This window comes from Salarias fasciatus, chromosome 1, assembly GCF_902148845.1.
Source record: "Salarias fasciatus chromosome 1, fSalaFa1.1, whole genome shotgun sequence".
NCBI lineage: Eukaryota > Metazoa > Chordata > Actinopteri > Blenniiformes > Blenniidae > Salarias > Salarias fasciatus.
This window is the reverse complement of record NC_043745.1, coordinates 29074002-29094390: the sequence shown is the minus strand read 5'-3', so window position 1 is coordinate 29094390 and position 20389 is coordinate 29074002. Positions and strand designations below refer to the sequence as shown.

The 20389-nt window shown below is 43.3% G+C and overlaps 1 protein-coding gene across 1 annotated transcript; it reads left to right on the top strand.

Moving 5' to 3' along the window:
• Positions 1-31: 31 nt before the first annotated feature.
• ly75 (lymphocyte antigen 75) lies at positions 32-19982 on the top strand. The gene is made up of 35 exons (XM_030098343.1): positions 32-291; positions 1948-2319; positions 3508-3681; positions 3932-4093; positions 5482-5601; positions 6363-6503; positions 6761-6958; positions 7279-7439; positions 7570-7677; positions 8115-8203; positions 8327-8496; positions 9397-9596; positions 10952-11094; positions 11327-11405; positions 11528-11599; positions 11781-11904; positions 12047-12082; positions 12202-12371; positions 12551-12618; positions 12702-12778; positions 13163-13299; positions 13526-13634; positions 13753-13913; positions 14763-14892; positions 15005-15225; positions 15310-15472; positions 16168-16329; positions 16435-16557; positions 16753-16938; positions 17048-17271; positions 17369-17567; positions 17667-17828; positions 17925-18041; positions 18136-18318; positions 18533-19982. The coding sequence occupies exons 1-35, from the start codon at positions 207-209 to the stop codon at positions 18703-18705; spliced, it is 5199 nt and encodes a 1732-aa protein (XP_029954203.1). The 5' UTR covers positions 32-206; the 3' UTR covers positions 18706-19982.
• Positions 19983-20389: the final 407 nt, after the last annotated feature.

The window sequence follows — 20389 nt, the reverse complement described above, 5'->3', positions numbered from 1 at the left end:
GGCGGCGGCCAGCTTGACGCTCGGCTGCGCGTCGGAGCGGGACTCTGACAGCTGAATGAGCCGCTCGCTTCACGCTGAACCACTTTCGGTTTGAAGTCGAGCTGTCCGCCGGCCTGCCGTCGCCGCTCCACGCTCCCCGGTGAGTGTGGTCGACACCGACTCCGTGGACAACCCCACCCCAGGAAAGCTGCCGCCGCGCCGGGATCATGTTGAAATTACGCAGCGCCGCACTTTGCCTTTGTTTGTGGGTTTTGTTGGGAACTTGTTCGCCGGCGGACGCAGAAGACCCGGGTGAGTGAGCCACTTCACACTTCACTCTTGTTTTCCTTTCTGCGTCACTTTCCGCAATTCCAGCAGCGTTCGTGTTTTCTCCTGCTGGAAACCAACTTTGTTTGCGAGGAGCGCCGCGCGAGGGAGGAAAATAGCTGGAAACCTGCTCGACCACAACAAGTGGAGGCAGATAATAACCCAGCGTTTAGTTTCAGCTTTGGAGTTGCTCCCATTCTGCAGAGCGCTTCTTGCCTTGGTGCGTCTGACAGCAGGTCGGACAAGTTGCTCCCAGCCAGAAAAATGGAGTTTAAAGGAACAGACGCAATATTGTGATCATGTGGTTTTCTATTTGAGAAAATTTGATCTGAGCTTCATGTGGAGATGGAAGCTTATCCAGGTTAAGACATTTCTCAGTCCTCCATTATATTTCCTTGATACTCCCAATTGGAATGAAAGTGTTGGAGAAATGTTTATACTATTTCGTTTTTGTATCTCTCAACATTATCTGATGAAATTGACATTTTATTAGTGCCTATTAGTTGCTTGTCATGAGCAATGCACTGTTTACTTTATTATTCTGATCATTTATCCATCTTCTGTACTGTTTGATCTAATTTAGGGTCACTCGTCCTTCACAGAGCAGACCCACAGAGACAGACACTCACACTCAAGCATGTGGACAATTTTAGTGTCTCCAACCAACTTCATATTCCATGTATGCACAGGGAGAACATGGAAACTGTTCCTGACCCAGTCAGGATTTAACCTGTTAACAGTATGAGGTGACACTACGCCACTATGTAGCTATTATATATAAACTGAACTGAAAATGTCTTCAGAAACAGATGTGTTTTGAGGCGTTTCGGAGTGTGTACGTCCAGATCAGGACAGGAAAAAAAAAACATGAGAATCAGTGTAATTCTGTTAACCGCCCGGCTGTGGCGGTCTCCACAAGACGCTGAAAGACCATCAAGGGATGTTTTGTTTTAAAAGGGCAGAATGAGACTTGCAATAATCCAGCCGTGATAAATCGAAGGGGTAAATAATCATTTCCAGTTCAGCATGTGACACAACCAGTCTGAGCTTCACAATATTTCTGAGGGAGAAAACAAGCATGTGTGCTTCAGGCTTGCATGTCTGAAATTCATAGCTTGATTTAACAAAGGCTCTAAGATCTCTCAAGTTTATTTTGTGTTTTCTGCACCCAAAAATAGTGAAAAATCCAAATAAAGGTTTTCAAAGTAATCCTACCTCAGTTATATCGCACTGTTCAGAAAAGAGATCATTCAAGGTGCTTTACAAGCCTTGAACATGTTTAGTCTCAACCACAAGTGCGTCACCAATTGTTTGGTCTGTGATCATTCGAAGTGAAGACACCAACTTATTTTAGGAAATTTCAATCTGAGAACTTGACATTATAAATGTCTCTTATCACGAAAGGGAGTGGAGGCCGACGGCTCGGAGCAGGAGCCAAAATGTCAGCAGGTGCTTCACTCCGAAGACTTCCTGGTTTGTGTTTTTGAACCAAGCCTCTCTTTGTGAGCAGTGCTGCTTTTGGAGTAATTTGGATAAAAGATAATGCTGAATATCTCTCATCCCTGTTTGCCGTCACTTGTAAACAGACTGAAGTCCATCCAGTGGTCAAGACGTCAGTGTCTCTCTGTCCTCTCTCCCCAGACGAGGATGTGTTCACCATTCGGCACTCAACCTCAGGAATGTGTCTGGGGGCCGGGTCCTCGTCGGACGTGATCCTGGCCGCCTGTGACTCAAACAGCAGGTCCCAGCTGTGGAAATGGGGCTCCAGGTCCCGGCTTTACAACGTGGACGCGTCGCTCTGCTTGATGATGGACGTCCAAACCAAGACGCTGTCTCTGGCCGACTGCGAGTCCAGCCTGTTGTTGCTGTGGCTCTGCCAGGACCAAACTGTTTACACGGCTTATCAGATGTTCCTGGCGGCCAGTGGAGGCAAAGCCGTCGTCAAACCGCTGGCTAATGACACTTGGGTAAGAGGAGGATCTCAAGAAAGCATCTGCCAGAGGCCTTATCGCGGTGAGTGTGGCATTTCGTTCTTATCTCAGACACAACTCGCCTCTGTCCCACTAACTGCCGTGTTTACCCCTCTTTGAATGTGTCTTCATTTGATTTTGTATGTAGAAGCATGTAAATGAACAAATATGGTTGTAGGCCACTCTACTGGACATTCTATTGTACTTCTTTCTTAGTTTTAGAGTTTGAATGTAGATCTGTGTACGTTTGGAATTTCACAGCATTTCCTGTTGGTGTTTTTGTTGCTGTTTGGTCACATAGTCAGATCACAATAATGTGAGAAGGATTGAAACACTATCGAGTTGACTTCTGTTCCGTTTGGACGAAGGGTTCACATTGTGAATCCAGCGGAGGGACTTTCCTGCCTCCACTCGCTTCACCTTTGTATATACAGCTGCCTCCACTGCCTTGTCTGTCCTAACCAAACGGGTTCTGGTGAATTTTATGATAAGCCGGCCTCTTTTTTTTTTTTTTCTCTCTCTCTCTCAATAACTGGCCCTTCCTGTGCTATAATAACCCAATATGTCAAAGGTTAGTTTCAGGTTTTTTTATTTCTTCCTTCTAAAAGCGGTCTGTGGATGAACTGGCGGCACAGAAATAATGAATTCCCCTAAAAGACTGGCCATAATCGCACACGCCTCCATGGTGAAATATTAACCCTTACTTTCACTTTCTTTTCCTTGATACTGCTCACCACATGGCCGATTTGGCAATGACATTAAACACTCTTTCACAGCAGTTTTACACGTTAAAATGTCTTTGATTCAACCAAAAATGTTTTCATTTATCAGTTTAATTGTTTATACCAGGATATGAAAAATACAGTCAGTTTTAATGGCTCCTATGTTGCAGTGAGTTTATAACTAAATATTTTGTGAGAGGAAGTTTGTGGCTGACTGCTGATTATTCATTGTTGTAAATGCTGTCACATGCTGCCCTCTGAACCCGAACTCTTTTGAGACAATGTGAGAACAATAGGAAAGGAAAATACCAAATCACACTGTTTTATCAGCTGTTATCACTTATTTTGAATGTCTTGTGTGCTGTTGTTTCTATTTATGATTTATAAGGAGGCAAAAGTTATTGCAGACATGAGATCTCGCCTCACAGAAGTTGTTTGTGACCTGATACTGGTTATTGTGTCTTGTTCTTGACTTCCAGTTTTTTTTTTTTTTTTTTTTTCTTGTGCAGTTGTTTACACCATCAACGGGAACTCTGCGGGCATGCACTGCGAATTCCCCTTCAAATACAACGGCAGCTGGCATCACACGTGCCTCCCCGACGCAGATTTCCCCGGACTGTCGTGGTGTGCCACCTCCTCAGACTTCGACCAAGACGGACAGAAGGGACACTGTCTCAAACCCGGCATGTTGCTCACACTTCACCACAACTTGTCCTATTTTAAAGTTATTTTGTCTCGATAAGAAGGTCGGATTTTGTCTTTGCTTTTGTCACATGCTTAGATAATTCTTAGGCGACAGCAGTCATAACATTATTGGGTGTAAAAATGTGTCATGAAACATAAACAAGATGCTTTGTCTGTATGGTAGTTATTGTGATGTTACTTTCACAGTAACAGTTATTTTTTTATTTTTTATTTTTTTTGCCTCTGCAGAGAAAGGCTGCCACACTCTGTTCTCGGGTCCAGAGGGGGACTTCTGCTATGAGTTCGTCCCAAACGCTGCGGTGAACTGGCACCGGGCTCTGGAGTCGTGTCGCGGTCAGGGAGGCGACCTGCTCAGTCTGTCCGAAGCCGACAATCTCAACTCCTCCACATGTGAGTCCCTGGCTGGTTTCTGCCGGAACCGCTTCTGCTCCACTTATCTGAGCACAGCAAGCAAAGCTTCTGGTTGGGTTGTATTTTAATTTAAAGAGTGGGTTGAATGTGGGGGGAAAAAAAAAAAACTGGAAGCAGTTTTAATATAATAGTTAATTATTAAAGAATTTTGCAGGGTAGGTGTGTCCTTCTTTTGAAAATGACCTCGATACCCTTGGTGTACAAAATCCACCACCACTCCTTCATGGCACAATAAACCGTCACTCGTTGTCCCAAATAATATCTGTACAGCAGATTATGCTGGTGTGGACTTTCTTCATCCCGGACGTTTTTTTTTTTTTTTTTTTTTTTTTAAACTGGTTTTACAGCTCTCCCTCGTGACAGCTGGTGAATCATTGAAGCTGAGATTCAGTCAAAGCTTCATAGCTCTAATCGCCTCTGCTGAAACCCCTGTGTTAACATGGCTGGTTGAATTAAAGGTAGCCAAGGCTTGCCAACGCGATTGAAATGTTCAGTATTAATTTCAGTTGAATAGTTGATAGTTTCTACTTTCTAATCAAAACATGTTTTGTAGTTGATCTGGACAATGACTCTTTCTCAAGAATTTTCAAGAATGCGGAAGTTCTGTGACCAAATACGCCACCATGATGTTTCCAGATCATATTGAAACTAGCAGACGCTTTCAAAACTCTTTTTTCATATCTGAGTAGAATCGGAAACATTTCTTTATATTTAGATTGGGCAGCACACAAGATGAATAATATCTTGTGAAAGATCACAAATTCTATTTTATGAAATGGATTTTCATCATTGCTAAATATCATGTTTGTTTTTAACACATTTTTTTCGTCGGATGAATACTTTTATATGAGACTCACTTTTTTTTTTTTTTTTTTTTAGCCTTTTAAACTATGTTCACAGGTAACCTTTAAAGACGTATTAGTTGAAGGAAAAAAAAATCCCTCCTGAGTTTTCTTTGCACCAGAGCAGCAAACATTTGCAGCTTATGGTGATGGCTTTAATGTTTTCTGTCAGTCGCAGTTCCTCAACAAGCCGCCTTGCAGTTTTGTGACCACTGAACTGCAGAAATGAAAACCACAGCCATGGCAGCAGTTCTCGGTGATTCGCACTTTGTCGCTTTAAACTGTGAGCCGACTTTTCATGTCGCTGACAGCAGTCGGTTCACCTAATTTGTCCTCCGTTGCACCTGACAGACTGGTTGTTTGACAGCATAATGTCCCCTGAGGTTCCAGTTCCTCTTCTCCTTCCTCTTTTTTCTAATAAATTCAATGTACATCATTGTGTCATATAGTTTTGCGTTCAAACAAATCGTCTTTACTTACTCTGGAGTAAGTCTCCTCATCCTGTGGTGATGTTGCATTATGCAGGGCTGGACGGCCTCCAGAGGATGCCCAGCAAGATGTGGATCGGCCTCCATCAGCTGGACTCCTCTCAGGGCTGGCAGTGGTCGGATGGCTCCCCTCTGTCCATGTTACGCTGGGAAAAAGGTGATGATGACTCATTTATTTTCTACAGTGTTTCCCCTTCCACAACCACAACCTCTTATGTTAAAAGATACATTTACGGCCATGTGATTCCATGGATTAGACCAGTCGCCACATAGGTTTTAAAGAGTTCAAGCACATCTTTCGGCTGTATATATATTGCATCGTTCTTCGTAGGCATTGCTTTTGCACAGTGATGTGGCATTGTAGTGGAAGCACCTGCTCCTCCAAGCACAAAAAAAAAAAAACACCCCTGCACCCTGCTGTGGCCTGCTGGCTCATGCTGCCGCTCTGTCAGGCCCAGAGTTGGTGTCAGTCTGGGAAACAATGCAATTGCTGTTGTAAAGAAGCTCATTGTGCCCCGTTATTGGACTTGCTGTGGCATTGGGATTGTCAGTGCGCCTGAATGACCCAATAACAATACTGAAAGGAGGGCTTTATGAAGCCTGCTTGCTATTGTAATATGTTTTCTTCTGAAAGGGAAGGTGTGAGTGTGGATGTCAAGGATACTGCAGCTGGCTGGCTCTCTCCTGATATGAGCTCTTTGTGGTTGTTGTGGGAGTCTTGCTACAGGCACAATTAGGCTGCGCTGCTATTCCAACATGAAATATCCCTTTCAGTTCGCCTCCCATCAAGTGGAAAAGGCAAACCTTGAAAGGTGTAACATGTCTGATATGATCAGCCGGTGTTTGTGTGTGATTTTCTTTTTTTTTTTTTTTTTTTTTTTTTAATTGACGTTTGTGTTTGGGACATGTATTTGACAGAAATGCCGCCCTCCTCCAGCATCGTTGAGTCCGACTGTGGAGCCCTGAACTCCGATATGAACTACGAAGCTCACCCTTGCAGCAAGGGGCTTCCCTACATCTGCAAGAAGCGCGTCAACGCCTCCGACGCAGCTGCAACAGGTAGGCCTGCTGCTCCGATTGCTTTCATGCGTTTGCTTTCTGATTCAGACTCGGATAAGGCAGCCTGCCTCGCTGTGGCTCGGTAGAACTGTGCCGATGCAGAGCGAAGCTCATTTGTTTGTTTCATTTTTTTTTTATTTCTCAGCGTTGTATCAATTCAAGTCAAGCCTCTCAGTCTTCAGATCACGTGGACGATTTTGTTCCACTTGTGGGAAAACCTGGCCTCTGCTCACAGCCTGTGTCTGCTTGCTTTCCAGAGTCTCTGGTGTATCAAGAAACTAAGTGTACCGAAGGTTGGATCCCGTGGAACGGCTGGTGCTACAAGTTGGTGAAGGACAAACCACAAAGTTATCTGGATGCCCAGGAGCACTGCCTCACCTCGGAGGAAGGAGCAGTTTTAGCCAGTTTCCACTCGGTTGACAGCAAAGAGATGATCAGCACCAATTTTCATGGAGGTAAACCTTTTTCTTCTGATTCAAGATCTCCTCACAGGTTTAGTCGGCAGTGACTATGAAATGTTTCTGTTAGTGAAAACGAGAGTGCTTCTGGACTTCATGCTCTCTTGACACGTTTGATTTTGAATGCGCCCACTTTACTGGTGTACGTTTTCATACATGAATCTCCCAACAATTTGCGCTGCGACTTTGTGAGCCTGGTTTACGTGAAGTGATAAAATGTGCCGGTTATTCGGTGGCTGCGGTTCGGGTAGCAGAGCGGGTTGTTTTCTAGTCAGAAGGTTGGTTGCTCACACTGTCCACACTGTTCATTTTGTCAGATGGAAATTTCTTGGACGTGTGGATTGGGATGATAGGCGTCGGTGCGAATCCCACCGTCTTCAAGTGGCACGACGGATCACCTGTCACTTTCACCTTCTGGGACGAAAACCAGCCACTGCAGCCTGAACAGAATAACAGCTGTGTTTTGTACTCTGGAAAGGTTCGTGGGACACTTCATTCTTTTTGTTGTTGTTTTGCACGTGTGTGTTTTGAGTGTTTATTTGCCGACGGTGCTGGTTTTCCTCTTCACTTGAGGCCTGTGAATTGAAGCCTGTGTCTGTGCTCTGCAGTCTCATGCTTGGCGAGTGGGGAGTTGCGCTCAGAGACTCCCCTTCATGTGTCAGAAGAAAGGAACGCTTCAGGAATCGACGACACCGGACGGATGTAACTTTGATGATGTGAGTGTTGTCTTGTAAACTCAATTGTCTGAGAGAAGACTGCACCGTTTTGCATAGTGAAAATCAGGTCATGACTGCAATGCTTGCCTTTACTCACTCTTTTTGTTTTAGAAGTTATTTCTTTTCACATCTTCTCTATGGCATTCATGTTGGGAATAATAATGAAACCTTCAACGACACAGTAGGAGCCTTCTTATAGTGAATGTTGCTGATTCCAGATTTGAGTCTTTGTTCAAACGTATCTAGGTCGAACAGACATTTTGACAACAAAGAAGTGTGAATACACTAACATAGTCGCAACCGTTATTGTGACGTTGTGAAGTAATGAACTATGTAGTGGGTACAGTCATGTTGCAGAGTGCCGGTGTGTGTCGTCACTAGAATTAAATGGGCTTTCAACATCTCTGCCTGTCGTTTGTTTGTTGCGGATTGTCCAGGGTTGGAGGAGACACGGAAACTCCTGCTATAAAGTGGACACCACGCTCGTGTCCTTCAAAGACCGTTGTAACATGACTATTCGTAACAGGTAAATGACTGGCTGGAAGAATGGCTCCGACGTCTCATTCTGAACACATTTTGACTCATTACATGTCTCCATTTCATCCCGATTTGGGGGAAACGTTTCCTCATGTTTGGCTGGTGTGTGCAGGTTTGAACAGGCGTTCATCAACCGTCTGCTGACGGAGCACATGGGCCAGAACCGGCAGTATTTCTGGATCGGGCTGCAGGACGTCAATGACACAGGCAAATACCAGTGGATGAGCAAAGAGGGGTCCCCGGCAGTGGTGACCTACACCAACTGGGGCAGGCTTGAACCAAGTGAGTGAAATACTGCACTCAGTGACATGTGGAGGTTCATAAGCACACACACTGGATTTAAAAACATCGTTTACTGAAAACAGTTTGATCACCTGCATTTGATTTATTCCTGCCAGTTATTTCATATGCATGAGACTGACAGCTTTCACAGACACTTTTATCGCTCTGTTTCTATTCTGTCACCGCTGACAGTATTTAGCTTTACTTTTCATACCGTTACTCAGAGGCCTGTAACAATATCCAGAAAATTTGAAAAGCCAATAGAAAGAAGAAGAAAAAATAAATTAGTACAGTGTTTCAGCTTGTGAAAAGCACTCGTGGCTCCTGGAGTCCCTCAGAACGGACATTCTGTCACTTAGATTCCCCAGAGCTTCACACATTTGTAACATGTGCTTCTCTGCGTACAGTATTACTCAGTATCTGCCACATATTGGAAGTTCTCTTGGAAACATGGGAAGAAACACTTGCTCATTTCACACTTTATTTACATTTATCAAGGCATAAAGTTTGAGAAATTTTCATTAAATGTAGTTATAAAAGCCTTAAATCTTAAAATGCATTTGCAAATTATTAGATATTGCTTGTGTAAGAACAGTCTTGTTGATTCAGGTCAAATAAAATGCATAAAATAGGATGAAAGTTTTGAGTGGTTTCAAAAACTAAATCTAAAGATTAAAGAAATTATATTTCAATAATTGATTATTTATATATATATATATATATATATAATTTTTTTTTTTTTTTTTTAATATTTTGCTGTTGCTGTTTTATACTGTAACTGTTCGGATTTGAGCATGTTTAGAAATGGATTGTTTATGCAATTGTGTGGATATTCAAATTGTTATGATCTACTTGTCTGACATTAAGTAATCCTGGTCTTGCTTTACGTGTGTGTTCCAGCCCGGGATGGAGGCTGTGCGGTCATTTCCACAGCGAAGCCTCTGGGCAGGTGGGAAGTGAAGAACTGTACGGTTTTCACGGCTGGCACCATTTGTAGGACCGACCTCGGTCCGCCTCCAGCCCCAGATCCCGAGCCGGACGTCAACGCCAGCTGTCCGGATGGATGGGTGTCCAGACCAAACATTAAATACTGCTACAAGGTGCGTGTCTGCGTATTTTCTAAGTGCACTTGCACCCAGGTGCATCTCATAAATTTAGAAGAGAACTGACAAGGTCATTGGTTCAGTTATTTCTATATTGATAGTATATTAGGCTGAATAATAATTGATTTGTGACCTTGAATTTAAAAAGAAATAAACTTAAGAACTCTGACTCTATGAGATGTTCCAATTATTTTGAGACACTGTTTTTGACTTATGAGCTAAAATATTAAAAAAAAAAACCGCAGCCGAGTGTGAAGCGACAGGGATGAGGATCAGCACCTCCAAATCCGAGGCCGTGGTCCTCGACCGGAAGAAGGTGGCTTGCTCTCTCCAGCTCAAGTGGAGGAGTTTAAGTATCTTTGGGTCTTGTTCACGAGTGGGGGACGGACGGAGCGTGAGATTGACAGGCGGATCGGTGCAGCGTCTGCAGTGATGCAGTCGTTGTATCGGCCCGTTGTGGTGAAGAAGGAGCTGAGCCGAAAGGCGAAGCTCTCGATTTACCGGTCAGTCTACGTTCCCACCCTCATCTATGGTCATGAACTTTGGGTCATGACCAAAAGGACAAGATCCCGGATACAAGCGGCCGAAATGAGCTTCCTCCGTAGGGTGGCTAGGCGCTCCCTTAGAGATAGGGTGAGGAGCTCAGTCACCAGGGAGGAGCTCAGACTAGAGCCACTACTCCTCTGCATCGAGAGGAACCAGCTGAGGTGGCTCAGTCATCTGTTCAGGATCCCTCCTGGACGCCTCCCTAGGGAGGTGTTCTGGGGATGTCCCACTGGGAGGAGACCCCGGGGAAGACCCAGGACACGCTGGAGAGACTGTCTCTCGGCTGGCCTGGGAACGCCTTGGGATCCTCCCAGAGGAGCTGGAGGAAGTGTCTGGGGACAGGGAAGTCTGGGCATCCCTGCTGAGACTGCTGCCCCCGCGACCCGGCCCCGGATAAGCGGTAGAAGATGGATGGATATAAAAAAAAAAAATAAAACTACAAAATTAGGTTGAATCATGTCCCAGTTAAATTCTTGGAATAAGAGCATTTCCTTTCTGTTGAATTGTTATGAAGTGAGCTTGTTTATTTTCCTTCATTAGGCCCCATATGGCCATTAATATGGATTTAGCAGTGAATCATCAATAATAAACATTGCTCTGTATATGTAACACCTATATGTTTATTCACACCTACGGATCACTTTACAGTCGGCAGTCAACTAAAGCAGAGACCTTCTTACTATGAAACTGCAGCAAAATAATCTCAAGGATGCACCTAAAACCAAAATAGGCTTGAAATATTTTACTTTATGTCATAAATCTTACATAGTGGAGTTTCACTTTTACGATTTTGGTCTCCTTTTCAGGTGTTTCATAAGGAAAGGGTGACGAGGAAACGGACGTGGGAGGAGTCCAGGAGATTCTGTCAGGCTCTGGGCGCCGACCTGACCAGCTTCACCGACGGCACGGAGATGAGGGCTCTGCACAGCATCGTGAGAGAAACAATCAGGTAAACAGATTTTTTTTTTTTTTTTCATGTTCATCATGAACTTCTCCTGTTTTTATTTGTGATTTGTCACATCCTTGGGAGAGTCGACACAGTTTGGAATTCTGTCAGATAAACATGTAGCACTTTAGACAAGCTTAGCCTCGACTGGCTAATACGTAACACTGAATCATTGATGTTTGGGACGGTGATTGTGAGTGTGTTACGCCAAACGACGGTACTCTTCTCGTTGCAGTGACAATCGGTTCTTCTGGGTGGGGCTGAACAGGAGAAATCCAGCCCTGCGGTCCTGGGAGTGGAGCGACTCTCGGCCGGTGAGTTCAACCTTAAACATTGTAGTTCACCGTTTACCCGAAATACAACCGATGTGTGGTTCCGGGCCTCAAACTGTTTGATGTGTGGTTTTTAAGAGACCTGCTTATGGTTTTTGCTTCAGGTGTCTATGGATATCTTGCATCAAAGTTTCCTTGATGATGATGAACACAGTCGGGACTGCACTGCTTTCAAGGTGCGCTGGTAGATTTGCTCAGCTACATGTTGACTGTGATATTACCTTAAAAAAAAAAAAAAAAAAAAAGAATAATTCAGGTTTTCCATCCTTTTGCATCCCCAATGTTCTGGCTGCCGACTCTGTCAATGTTTTTTTTTCCCCCCGTTTGACTGATGGAAAAACTTCCTGTGCCTACCAGACAATGAGGAGCTCTTTGAAACACCTATTTGTGTATCTGATCCACGATATCCCGGCCATGCCTTTCTACGCCACGCCGTTCAGCTGTGACACCCAGCTGGAGTGGGTCTGCCAAATCCCCCGAGGTACGATCTCAACTCCTGTTCAGAGAGAAATCTAAACTGGAAATTTCATCGTCAATTTGTGGCGTCTTACGTGAAGCAGCTGGTGAACAATGAGAGCATTTCAGACTGTATCCTGATTCTATATTTCTTGATGCATTAACAGGAAAGCAACCAAAAACCCCTGATTGGTACAATCCAGGTAATCCCGTCTTCTCTGAATCTGCTCCAAGACTTTAGAATTTTCCCCTTTTTCTTTGTCTAATAGGTTTTTACTTCATCTTTGCATGTTTTTATAACTTTAGCGTATTTTCTTTCTAGCTGGACACCACGAGACCTCCATTTTTATCGACGGAGCAGAGTTTTGGTTTGTGGATCAGCCGAAGCTGACTTATCAGGAAGCAAAGATCTATTGCAAAGCCAGAGACAGCAAGCTGGCTGTCCCTCTTGGGTTCTCTGCAATCGGACGCATCAACCAGTACCTGAAAAGTGTAAGTGACAGGAGACTGTGGAAAATCTGTGGAAACAAAGACTGAAATGTGAATTTTTGCCTGTTTTTTTTTTTTATGCTGTTAATAACTCATCTCTTGAAGAGGAAAAAAGTAAAACCGTTTGACCACACAAAGATGAAAGTACATTAATCTAATTCTTTCCTGCTTGTCTTGAACAGCTGCAGGGGTCACAGAATCAGAGGTGGTGGGTCAGCACCGAGCCGCTCGGACGAGTCATCCCCACCTTGTAAACAAATCACATTTTTCTCCACTTTCACTGAATACAGCATGAAATGTGAAGCAGATATTGATTGGAATAATGTCTTGTAGGAGAACAAGGATGTACCTTTATAATTCCCAATTCCTTGGGCGATGCAGTGTCATCAGCGCAGATAATCTGATTCCAGGTAAGTCGTTGTCTTTACCATTACTTTGAAAATAAATATGTATTTGTTGGCAGGCAGCAAATTACCATTTAACAAGAGATCTTTCAAAATCTGTTATTTTTAATTGAAAATTTAAAAAATGTTTTTTGGATTTTTCCGTCATTGTTCAAATTTATGACAAAGAAGAGTTTTCAGGGAGTTTCAAAAGACTAAACAAATGGAAAAGTGGATCGTATAATCAATAGGTTACATTTGAAAAGGGCTTTTTTGGATGATTTTCAACATTTAAGTTTTTGTGGGAAAGATCTAGAATATTTTCAGACAGCAGGGAAACTTTTTTTTTTTTTTAATAAGCTCACTTCAGGTTTGTCACACTTGTGTATACATTTTCATTTTCTCTTGCAGAATATGTGCGTTCCTGCCAGCAGCGGTTGCCCTTCGTGTGTGAAAAAGTCAACGTCACATCGGTGGAGAGAAACCCTCTGGAGCCTCAGCCTACAGGCCGGCCCTGTGCAAGCAACGCAGTGCACTTCAGAAACAAGGTCTGACAAAGTCTCCATCTCTTACACTTAGGCAGAGTGATAGAAATGGATAGACTCTAAAAGAAAAGATTTTCCAATATTTGTGTAAATAGAATTAAAGAGTGCCTTTTTCAAAACTGCATTTGCAGCATTCATATGAAGCACATGGTTTAATAACATCAGACCAGAGAGCTAGATCCTTTAAATTCTATATTTCTGTCATTATAATGCCGTCTTAATTTTTCAGTGCTACGTTATCATGTCAAACCCGAAACCTGTGACATACAAGTATGCCTCCGAGTTGTGCCTGTCAGTGGCAGGAACCCTGGTCTCCATCTCCGACCAGGTGGAGCAAGGTGAGAAATAGCCTTTCCAGTTTTCCTCATATCGGTTTCATTTATCGATTTTAATTTGATTTGACAAAGCTTGTTTTTAGTCTAACCCACAAACTTATTTGGTGTTATGTTTTTGCAGACTTCCTTAACACCCTCTTGCCAGGCATAAGGAACAAGCAAAATATTTGGATCGGTCTAAAGATGCAACGGAACGACCCTGAATGGGAAGACCAAACGCCGGTCTCCTTTGCCAATTTCAACCCTCTGCTCCTCGGCATGCACAAGGCTATCAGAGTCAACGTGAGTTTCCTGTCCTCTGTATAAATTTTAGGTCTGTTTTTATTTGGTTGACAAATTAGAAAATGGAGAACAGAATAACTGGGCTGGATAAACATGTCGCCTAACTGTCCTGTGGCAGCAGATCGTATTTAAAAGAGTTGGCATTTATTTGATCCACTCAAATCTGTAATCTGTCTGCAGTGGATTTGGAGTGTAAAATGTGTGTATTCCACATTGAAATTTAAGTGGACGAAAAATAATGGGATTTATTCTTTAGTAGTTTAAATTTAATCAAAAATTATGAAAGAATGTAGATCAATACTAAATGTCATGCATTAATTCCATGGCCTTAGCTAATTTAAATGTGTAAAGTGCACTTCTACTGTTTCCAGTTGTGCACAATGTGGACCGTGCTTTCTTCTTTCTATGCTGGTCCTATTTCCTGTTCAGATGCGCTTACACTCTGGTGCATTTCTCATATGACTGTGTGTTTGTGAGGCAAAGTGAAAATCACAGCTATAATGGCACCGCGGATAGCCACTGTGGAGCAAATAATTTCATCTATTTGAAGTAAAGTGGACAATAAAGCCTCCGTTATTTGTGTAACTGTGGGCAATAAATGTGGAGGAAAAACTCCAAACGGCTAAAAGCAATAAATACAACTTAAGGTCCTCTTTGGAGCCACATTTCCCTGGTAGCATAAACCGCTCTTACACTGTATGTACTGTTCACGCTCTGAACGACAAAGCACTGCAGCATTGACTTGGCTTCATGTAAAAATAACAGAACTTCATTGATTTCAAGTAATTCCTTTTGTATTGGCAGTTCATTTCTTTCTTCTTCTTTTTTTTTTTTTTTTTGTCCCATTAGAGATTTGATGAAGAGAGTTTGGAGTTTTGTGTGTATATGGTCAACAACCCGAGCTCTGGCATGCTGGGGACCTGGGACTACTCCTCCTGCACGGAGCCCAAACACCTGGCCGTGTGCCAGTACTATGCAGGTCAGACCGCTCACCTGATCTGCTCTCATGAAGTCTCTCATGTGATTGTATTTAGATCTGTGATTTAAGCTCCAGCAATGCGACATCATATTTTTTTCCCCCCCCCTCTCAGATAAAGTGGAGGACGCCGACGTCAGAATCGACCCTTTCCTCGTCAACAACCACACCGTCCGCCTGCTGGTCCAGAACCTCACCTGGCCCGAGGCCTCGGAAGAGTGCAAGCGCCACAGCATGGAGCTGGTCAGTGTGGCCGACACGCTCATCCAGTCCACTCTCACCGTGCACGTGAGTCGTGCACGAATCCCCATGTGGATCGGCCTCTTCAGCGAAGACGTAAGCGCAGCCACAAGAAACTTTCTCTTTTTAGTCTCTGTCGTTTCGGTCCTCGTGACAGTTTTTCCTCGGCTCTGTGTTCAGGACGGCCTCCACTACCACTGGGCTGACCACAGCCACACCGTGTTCAGTCGCTGGTCGTCTTCTGCTACCAGAGGCTCGTGCGTTTACCTCGATATAGACGGGTTTTGGAAGGCAACGGTGTGTGAAGAGACTCTCGGAGGAGCCATCTGCCATAAACCAGACGGTAAGTAAGGTGTTTTTATTTATTCCCTCTCGCGCCGGTCCTGGGCTGCCACGGGGGTCTCTTCCCAGTTAGACATGCCCAGTAGATGTTAATTCGGATGTGAGCAGGTACCATCTAACTCTACCGAGTCTCTCTTGGATGATGATGAACCTCTTTCTATCTGTAAAGTCGTTCTTTCAGGGTCGATCACAATAGAAACAAACAAATGATCACGAGGGAACTGCTGCTTACAAACAGGAAAACCTGCTACTCCTTAAACAGGATTGCTGGGACATTTCAGAATAGAATTTTCTGTGGGCTGTGTCTGGATGATTAAATCACAAAGAATTTAGCAGTCAGAAAAAGCTTCTGGGTCCAAGTACTTGGATCACATGTTTGAAATTCTGCACCAGGTTCATAATTTCAGCTCCACTAATAGATGTCCTTTGGTCACAGGATGTTGAATTTGTCTTGGAGGAAATTTAGAAACCAAAATAGAATCATGTTTACCCTCATTCCTGTTCAATACGGAGCATAAATAAAACATTAAAAATGATTGTTGATTTATGGATGGAGCACAATACATGCAACGGCATCAGCATTTAGATTTACAAACCTGACAACATTTATGTAAACTTTAAATATGTTTCGCCTAAAATGCTTCATTTGTTTCAACTGATTTTTGAGTGACAAAGATGCAAACTTATTTATTTCAGAGGAAATCCCCAAACCTGAGGATGTTGCAGTGAGGTGCCCCCATAAAATTAATGGCCCGAACTGGATCCCCTGGAAAAACAACTGCTACTCCTTCCAGATGACCGCCTCCAGATGGGACAGGTTCAACCAAGGACAGATTCAGGACATGTGCAAAGACCTCCGTAAGGCCTCCACCACACGGGCGACTTGTCTTCGTCTGCTTAAAACTTATAGGTTTTCCTCATCAAAGCAACTCTGCTCATGATTGTGGTTTTATTTTTCTTCAGATTTAAAAGCAGAAATCCTTTCCATCCGAAACGAAGAGGAGAACACGTTTATCCAGAGTCAGCTCCGGCCTTTTCAATCTCTGGTCCAGTTTGTCTGGTTGGGAATTCTCAAAGACGACAACGGTTGGTAACTTCAGATAGCATAGATTGCAATACAGAACTCTTTATTGTTCATGGTTAATTTAGGTTGTAATGAACACTAGTCACTCCAGAACACTTCTGGAGTGCAAACTTTACATAGAAACCTAGTTGAGTGCTGCTGGTCTTTTTTTGAGTTAAGTTTGAGGATAAATAGTGATTTTTTTGTTTTTGTTTCAGATAACCTGACAAAGTGGTATGACGGTACCAACGTCCAGTTCTCCAACTGGGCCAGAGGCCGACCGGATTTAGACGAACCGTTCATGGCCGGACTCACCACTAATAGCTACTGGATTCTCATCTCAGAAAAACGTTTTCACCCTGAGTTCAAACAGAAGGCGATAGTGGCCTGCAAATTGGATAATGGTTGGTCGTCACAGCTCTTTGTTTTTCTTCTGTCTCCATTATTGAACAAATTTTCATGAAAATGTCCCACGATGGTGTTTTTAAATTATCATTCCTGTTTTTCCCAAAGACGATAAAGCTGAGTTCAACCGCTCAACCAAGGATTATGAAAACTACGGGAGCTTGCGCTATGAAGTAGTGACTCGGAAGCTGAATTGGTACGACGCCGTAGAGACGTGCGGTCAGCTGGGAGGTCACCTGGCCAGCGTCCATGACATCCAGCACAACGCACATCTGAAGCTCATCGCCAAAACGGATGGCTTTCCACTGTGGATTGGTCTGTCGAGTCAAGATGTAAGCAGACGGAATCCAAGTGAAAACCTTGTAAAATGGATTTTAATGGGAGTTTTGTTAAAATATCTTTGATTTACCTCTCAACGTGTCCATGCAGGCCAAAGCCTCCACCTATGAATGGTCTGATGGAACAAAGTTTGACTACAACACCACCATCACGGACAGCTCCATCCCAAGCAACCAGCCGGGTCGCTGTGTTTATATGAACTCTGCCGGGGTCTGGTTGAGGACGGGCTGCCGTAATGTGATAGACGGGGCCATCTGCTACACCACCAACATCACCACCTCTTCCCAAAGTAAGACACAGACACATTATGATTATTAACGTGAGGCAAATTGTGGGTGAATCTGAATTAATTTTTGAGTAACGCTGATCACGTGTGTTATAAATGTAGGAGCCATCCAGCAAGCTGCTCCAGAAAACAACCGATGCCCTCAGAGCAACGGAGCGTCCAAGTGGGTTCAGTATGAAGATCACTGCTATGCTTTTGACAAGAGCTTGTACAACTACAATGTGTACGGCATGGAGCAGGCCAAGGCCCTCTGCCAGCAAATGGGTGAGCTATTGTTCTAAGATTAATTCTTGTTTTCAGTACGAATCGAAAACTGTAGCCACCATTTTTTTTTTTTCCACCTGTTAATTCTACTGACAGATGCTGAACTTCTGACCATCAAAACCAAGGAGGAGAATGAGTTCTTGTCAAAGTATATATCAGACGACCCCCTCATCACCAGCAGAGTGTGGCTCGGAATGACTGTAGATGATCAGGGTACATACACACAAACATTCACTTACATGGAGGCTGAAGATCTGTATTTCTGTGTTGTTTGGAGAAAGCTCTTCACCCTCTCTCCTCCTCTCAGGTAAGCCGGTGTCTTGGCAGGACGGCTCGAACCTGGCTTACGTGAACTGGAAGCCCGAGCCGTTCCCCGTCGGGAAGATGGCGGAGCCTCAATGCGCCGTCATGATAGCCGGAGGCGAAGGACTCTGGAACCTGGTTGGCTGCAAGTCCAGCAGCAGTCGCGTCGTTTGTAAAACCAGAACAAGTGAGTATCGCAACTGCTTTGCAAACAGCGCTTCCCCCCCAAAAAACAAGTTCTGCTCAGGATGAATGGATGGAACGGATGGAAAATTTGTCGATTTCTTTACTGCTTGCAAGTGTGTGTTTTGCAGTCTAGGCCAGGATCTCTGGTGTTTTTCGTTTTTAATAACAGTAAAATGTTCAAAGTTAGTTAATCTGACTTATTTTTCTTTCTTCAGAGTCGTCAGGAACTGCAGTGGCGCTGGGTCTCTTCATCGTGGTCTTCCTCGCTCTGCTACTGTCAGTCGCGTTTTACATCTACAAGAAGAAGAAGTCGTACTTCACGTCAACTGTCCGCTACAAGAGGACCTTTGATGAACTGGACACCAGTATAATAACGGAGACGGAGTGAGCGGTCTCAGGGAGGGTTGGTTTGGCTGTCGTGGGTTCATTTTAGATCTTTAAATTTTGAAAGAGTGCAGTCTTATTCTGATCTTCCTTTAAATTATTTATTTATCCCGCTTGATCCTCAAAATTATTTGGGATGGAGTGTAAAATTGTAAATATGGTTTTGAGATTTGTGAATATCTGCTGATTCAGTTTCTTAAATCTGGGGTAATTTTTCTTCTTTCTTTTTTTTTTTTTTCTAAGAGCATCGTGTTGTAATATTTATTGATCAGGCTGGTTCCAGCTTATAAATGGGGAAATCTCTGATCATGGAGGGATTGATCTCTCGAAGAATATGCAACTTTACCAACTGTGCTCTATTTGACTGTAACGGGTCGAAATTGCGCCTATGTCTCAGTGGTGTTAAGCATTCACGAACAAAATGTGTCGCCTGTGTTGAATTCATTATCATTAATTTCTCTGAAGGTTGTTGGGTTGATTTTGGGTTTTTTTTTTCCATTGTAGCTTCTTCCCAAGAAGGTCATTTGAAAATGCAAAAAAAAAAAAAAAAAAAAAAAAAAGCTGCTTCTTGTTGACTTTTGAGTTATTCAAGTAGCTTTACCTTCAGATCCTCATTAACACTCCTGGATGCTTCATAACTGACTGCAACAAATTTGTTATTAGTGAGAGCTACTGTTGGAGCAAAACCACTGTAGTTTAAGGAAATACATCAGTATTTTTGTTGGGATATGATTTTTAATGAATGTCCTTCTGAACCGTGCCTTCCAACATAATTACACCTGACAGAAAAATTTTTACAGTGGGGTGCTTTCTGTTTTTAAAAATCACAACTTCATGCCTGTTCATCAACTCAAAGTGTGTGTGTGTGACACTGGCTTGGTTTCAGCAGTAATCAGACGCCTGTTTTCAGATCCGGTAATTATAGCTATGCACTGAACTATGGTGACGAACGCACTTTAACATGTTGTGAAAATGTGGTTAAGTTTAAGCACAATGCCAATTGAAGAGCTTTCAGATTGCACTGGCGTTTGCTATTAATGCTCTGTAAATATGTGATGTTTGTTTTTATTACTGAGAACGAACCAAAGATGCTCCGAGTGGGTCGGATGTCGGGAGCCTCAGCTTTTCCCTTTCGGTTTGAGGAACTGCCTCAGGGTGGTTTTGTTGATTTGGTGATATTAATTTACAAACCTGGTTTCTTTTTTTAAACGTCGCTCCTGCAGATTAATCAGCTCAAATCAGGTAGAGCGTCCTTACAATAAAGTCTTTTTTCAATTTTTTTTTCTTGAGTCTTGTTTCATTCATTTAATTATTCAGTGTTTGGAGTGTGTCTCCGTTTTCCCATCATTCTCCAGAAGTGTTTAGAGGTGTAGATTAATATCAAGGTGCCAACTCTACTTTAGGGCGCATTTCCTATTTTAATCATGATATTCTCACTCAACACTTTATATTGTCAACCTGAAGTCATGCGTTGTGTTTTATTTGTAAGGTGAGAATACTGGGACCTGGAAATGTCTGCGCCACGATTCATCCGTGTTCTCTACCGCTTCACATTCATGGTGAAGGCAGAGCACGCCCTGGACCGGTCGCCGGACAATCGCACACACTTAAATTCAGTCCTAGGGGCAGTTTAGAGTCACTAGTTAATCTGACATGCATGTTTTTAAGATGGAAGGATATCCATGCAA

What these genes read in the sequence shown, in the direction of transcription:
- ly75 (XM_030098343.1), top strand. Translation starts at nt 207, where the DNA reads ATGTTGAAATTACGCAGCGCCGCACTTTGCCTTTGTTTGTGGGTTTTG. An exon ending in CAGCACCAATTTTCATGGAG is followed by an intron (nt 6,959 to 7,278) that starts GTAAACCTTTTT and finishes TCATTTTGTCAG; the next exon opens with ATGGAAATTTCTTGGACGTG. An exon ending in ACAAGGCTATCAGAGTCAAC is followed by an intron (nt 13,914 to 14,762) that starts GTGAGTTTCCTG and finishes TTGTCCCATTAG; the next exon opens with AGATTTGATGAAGAGAGTTT.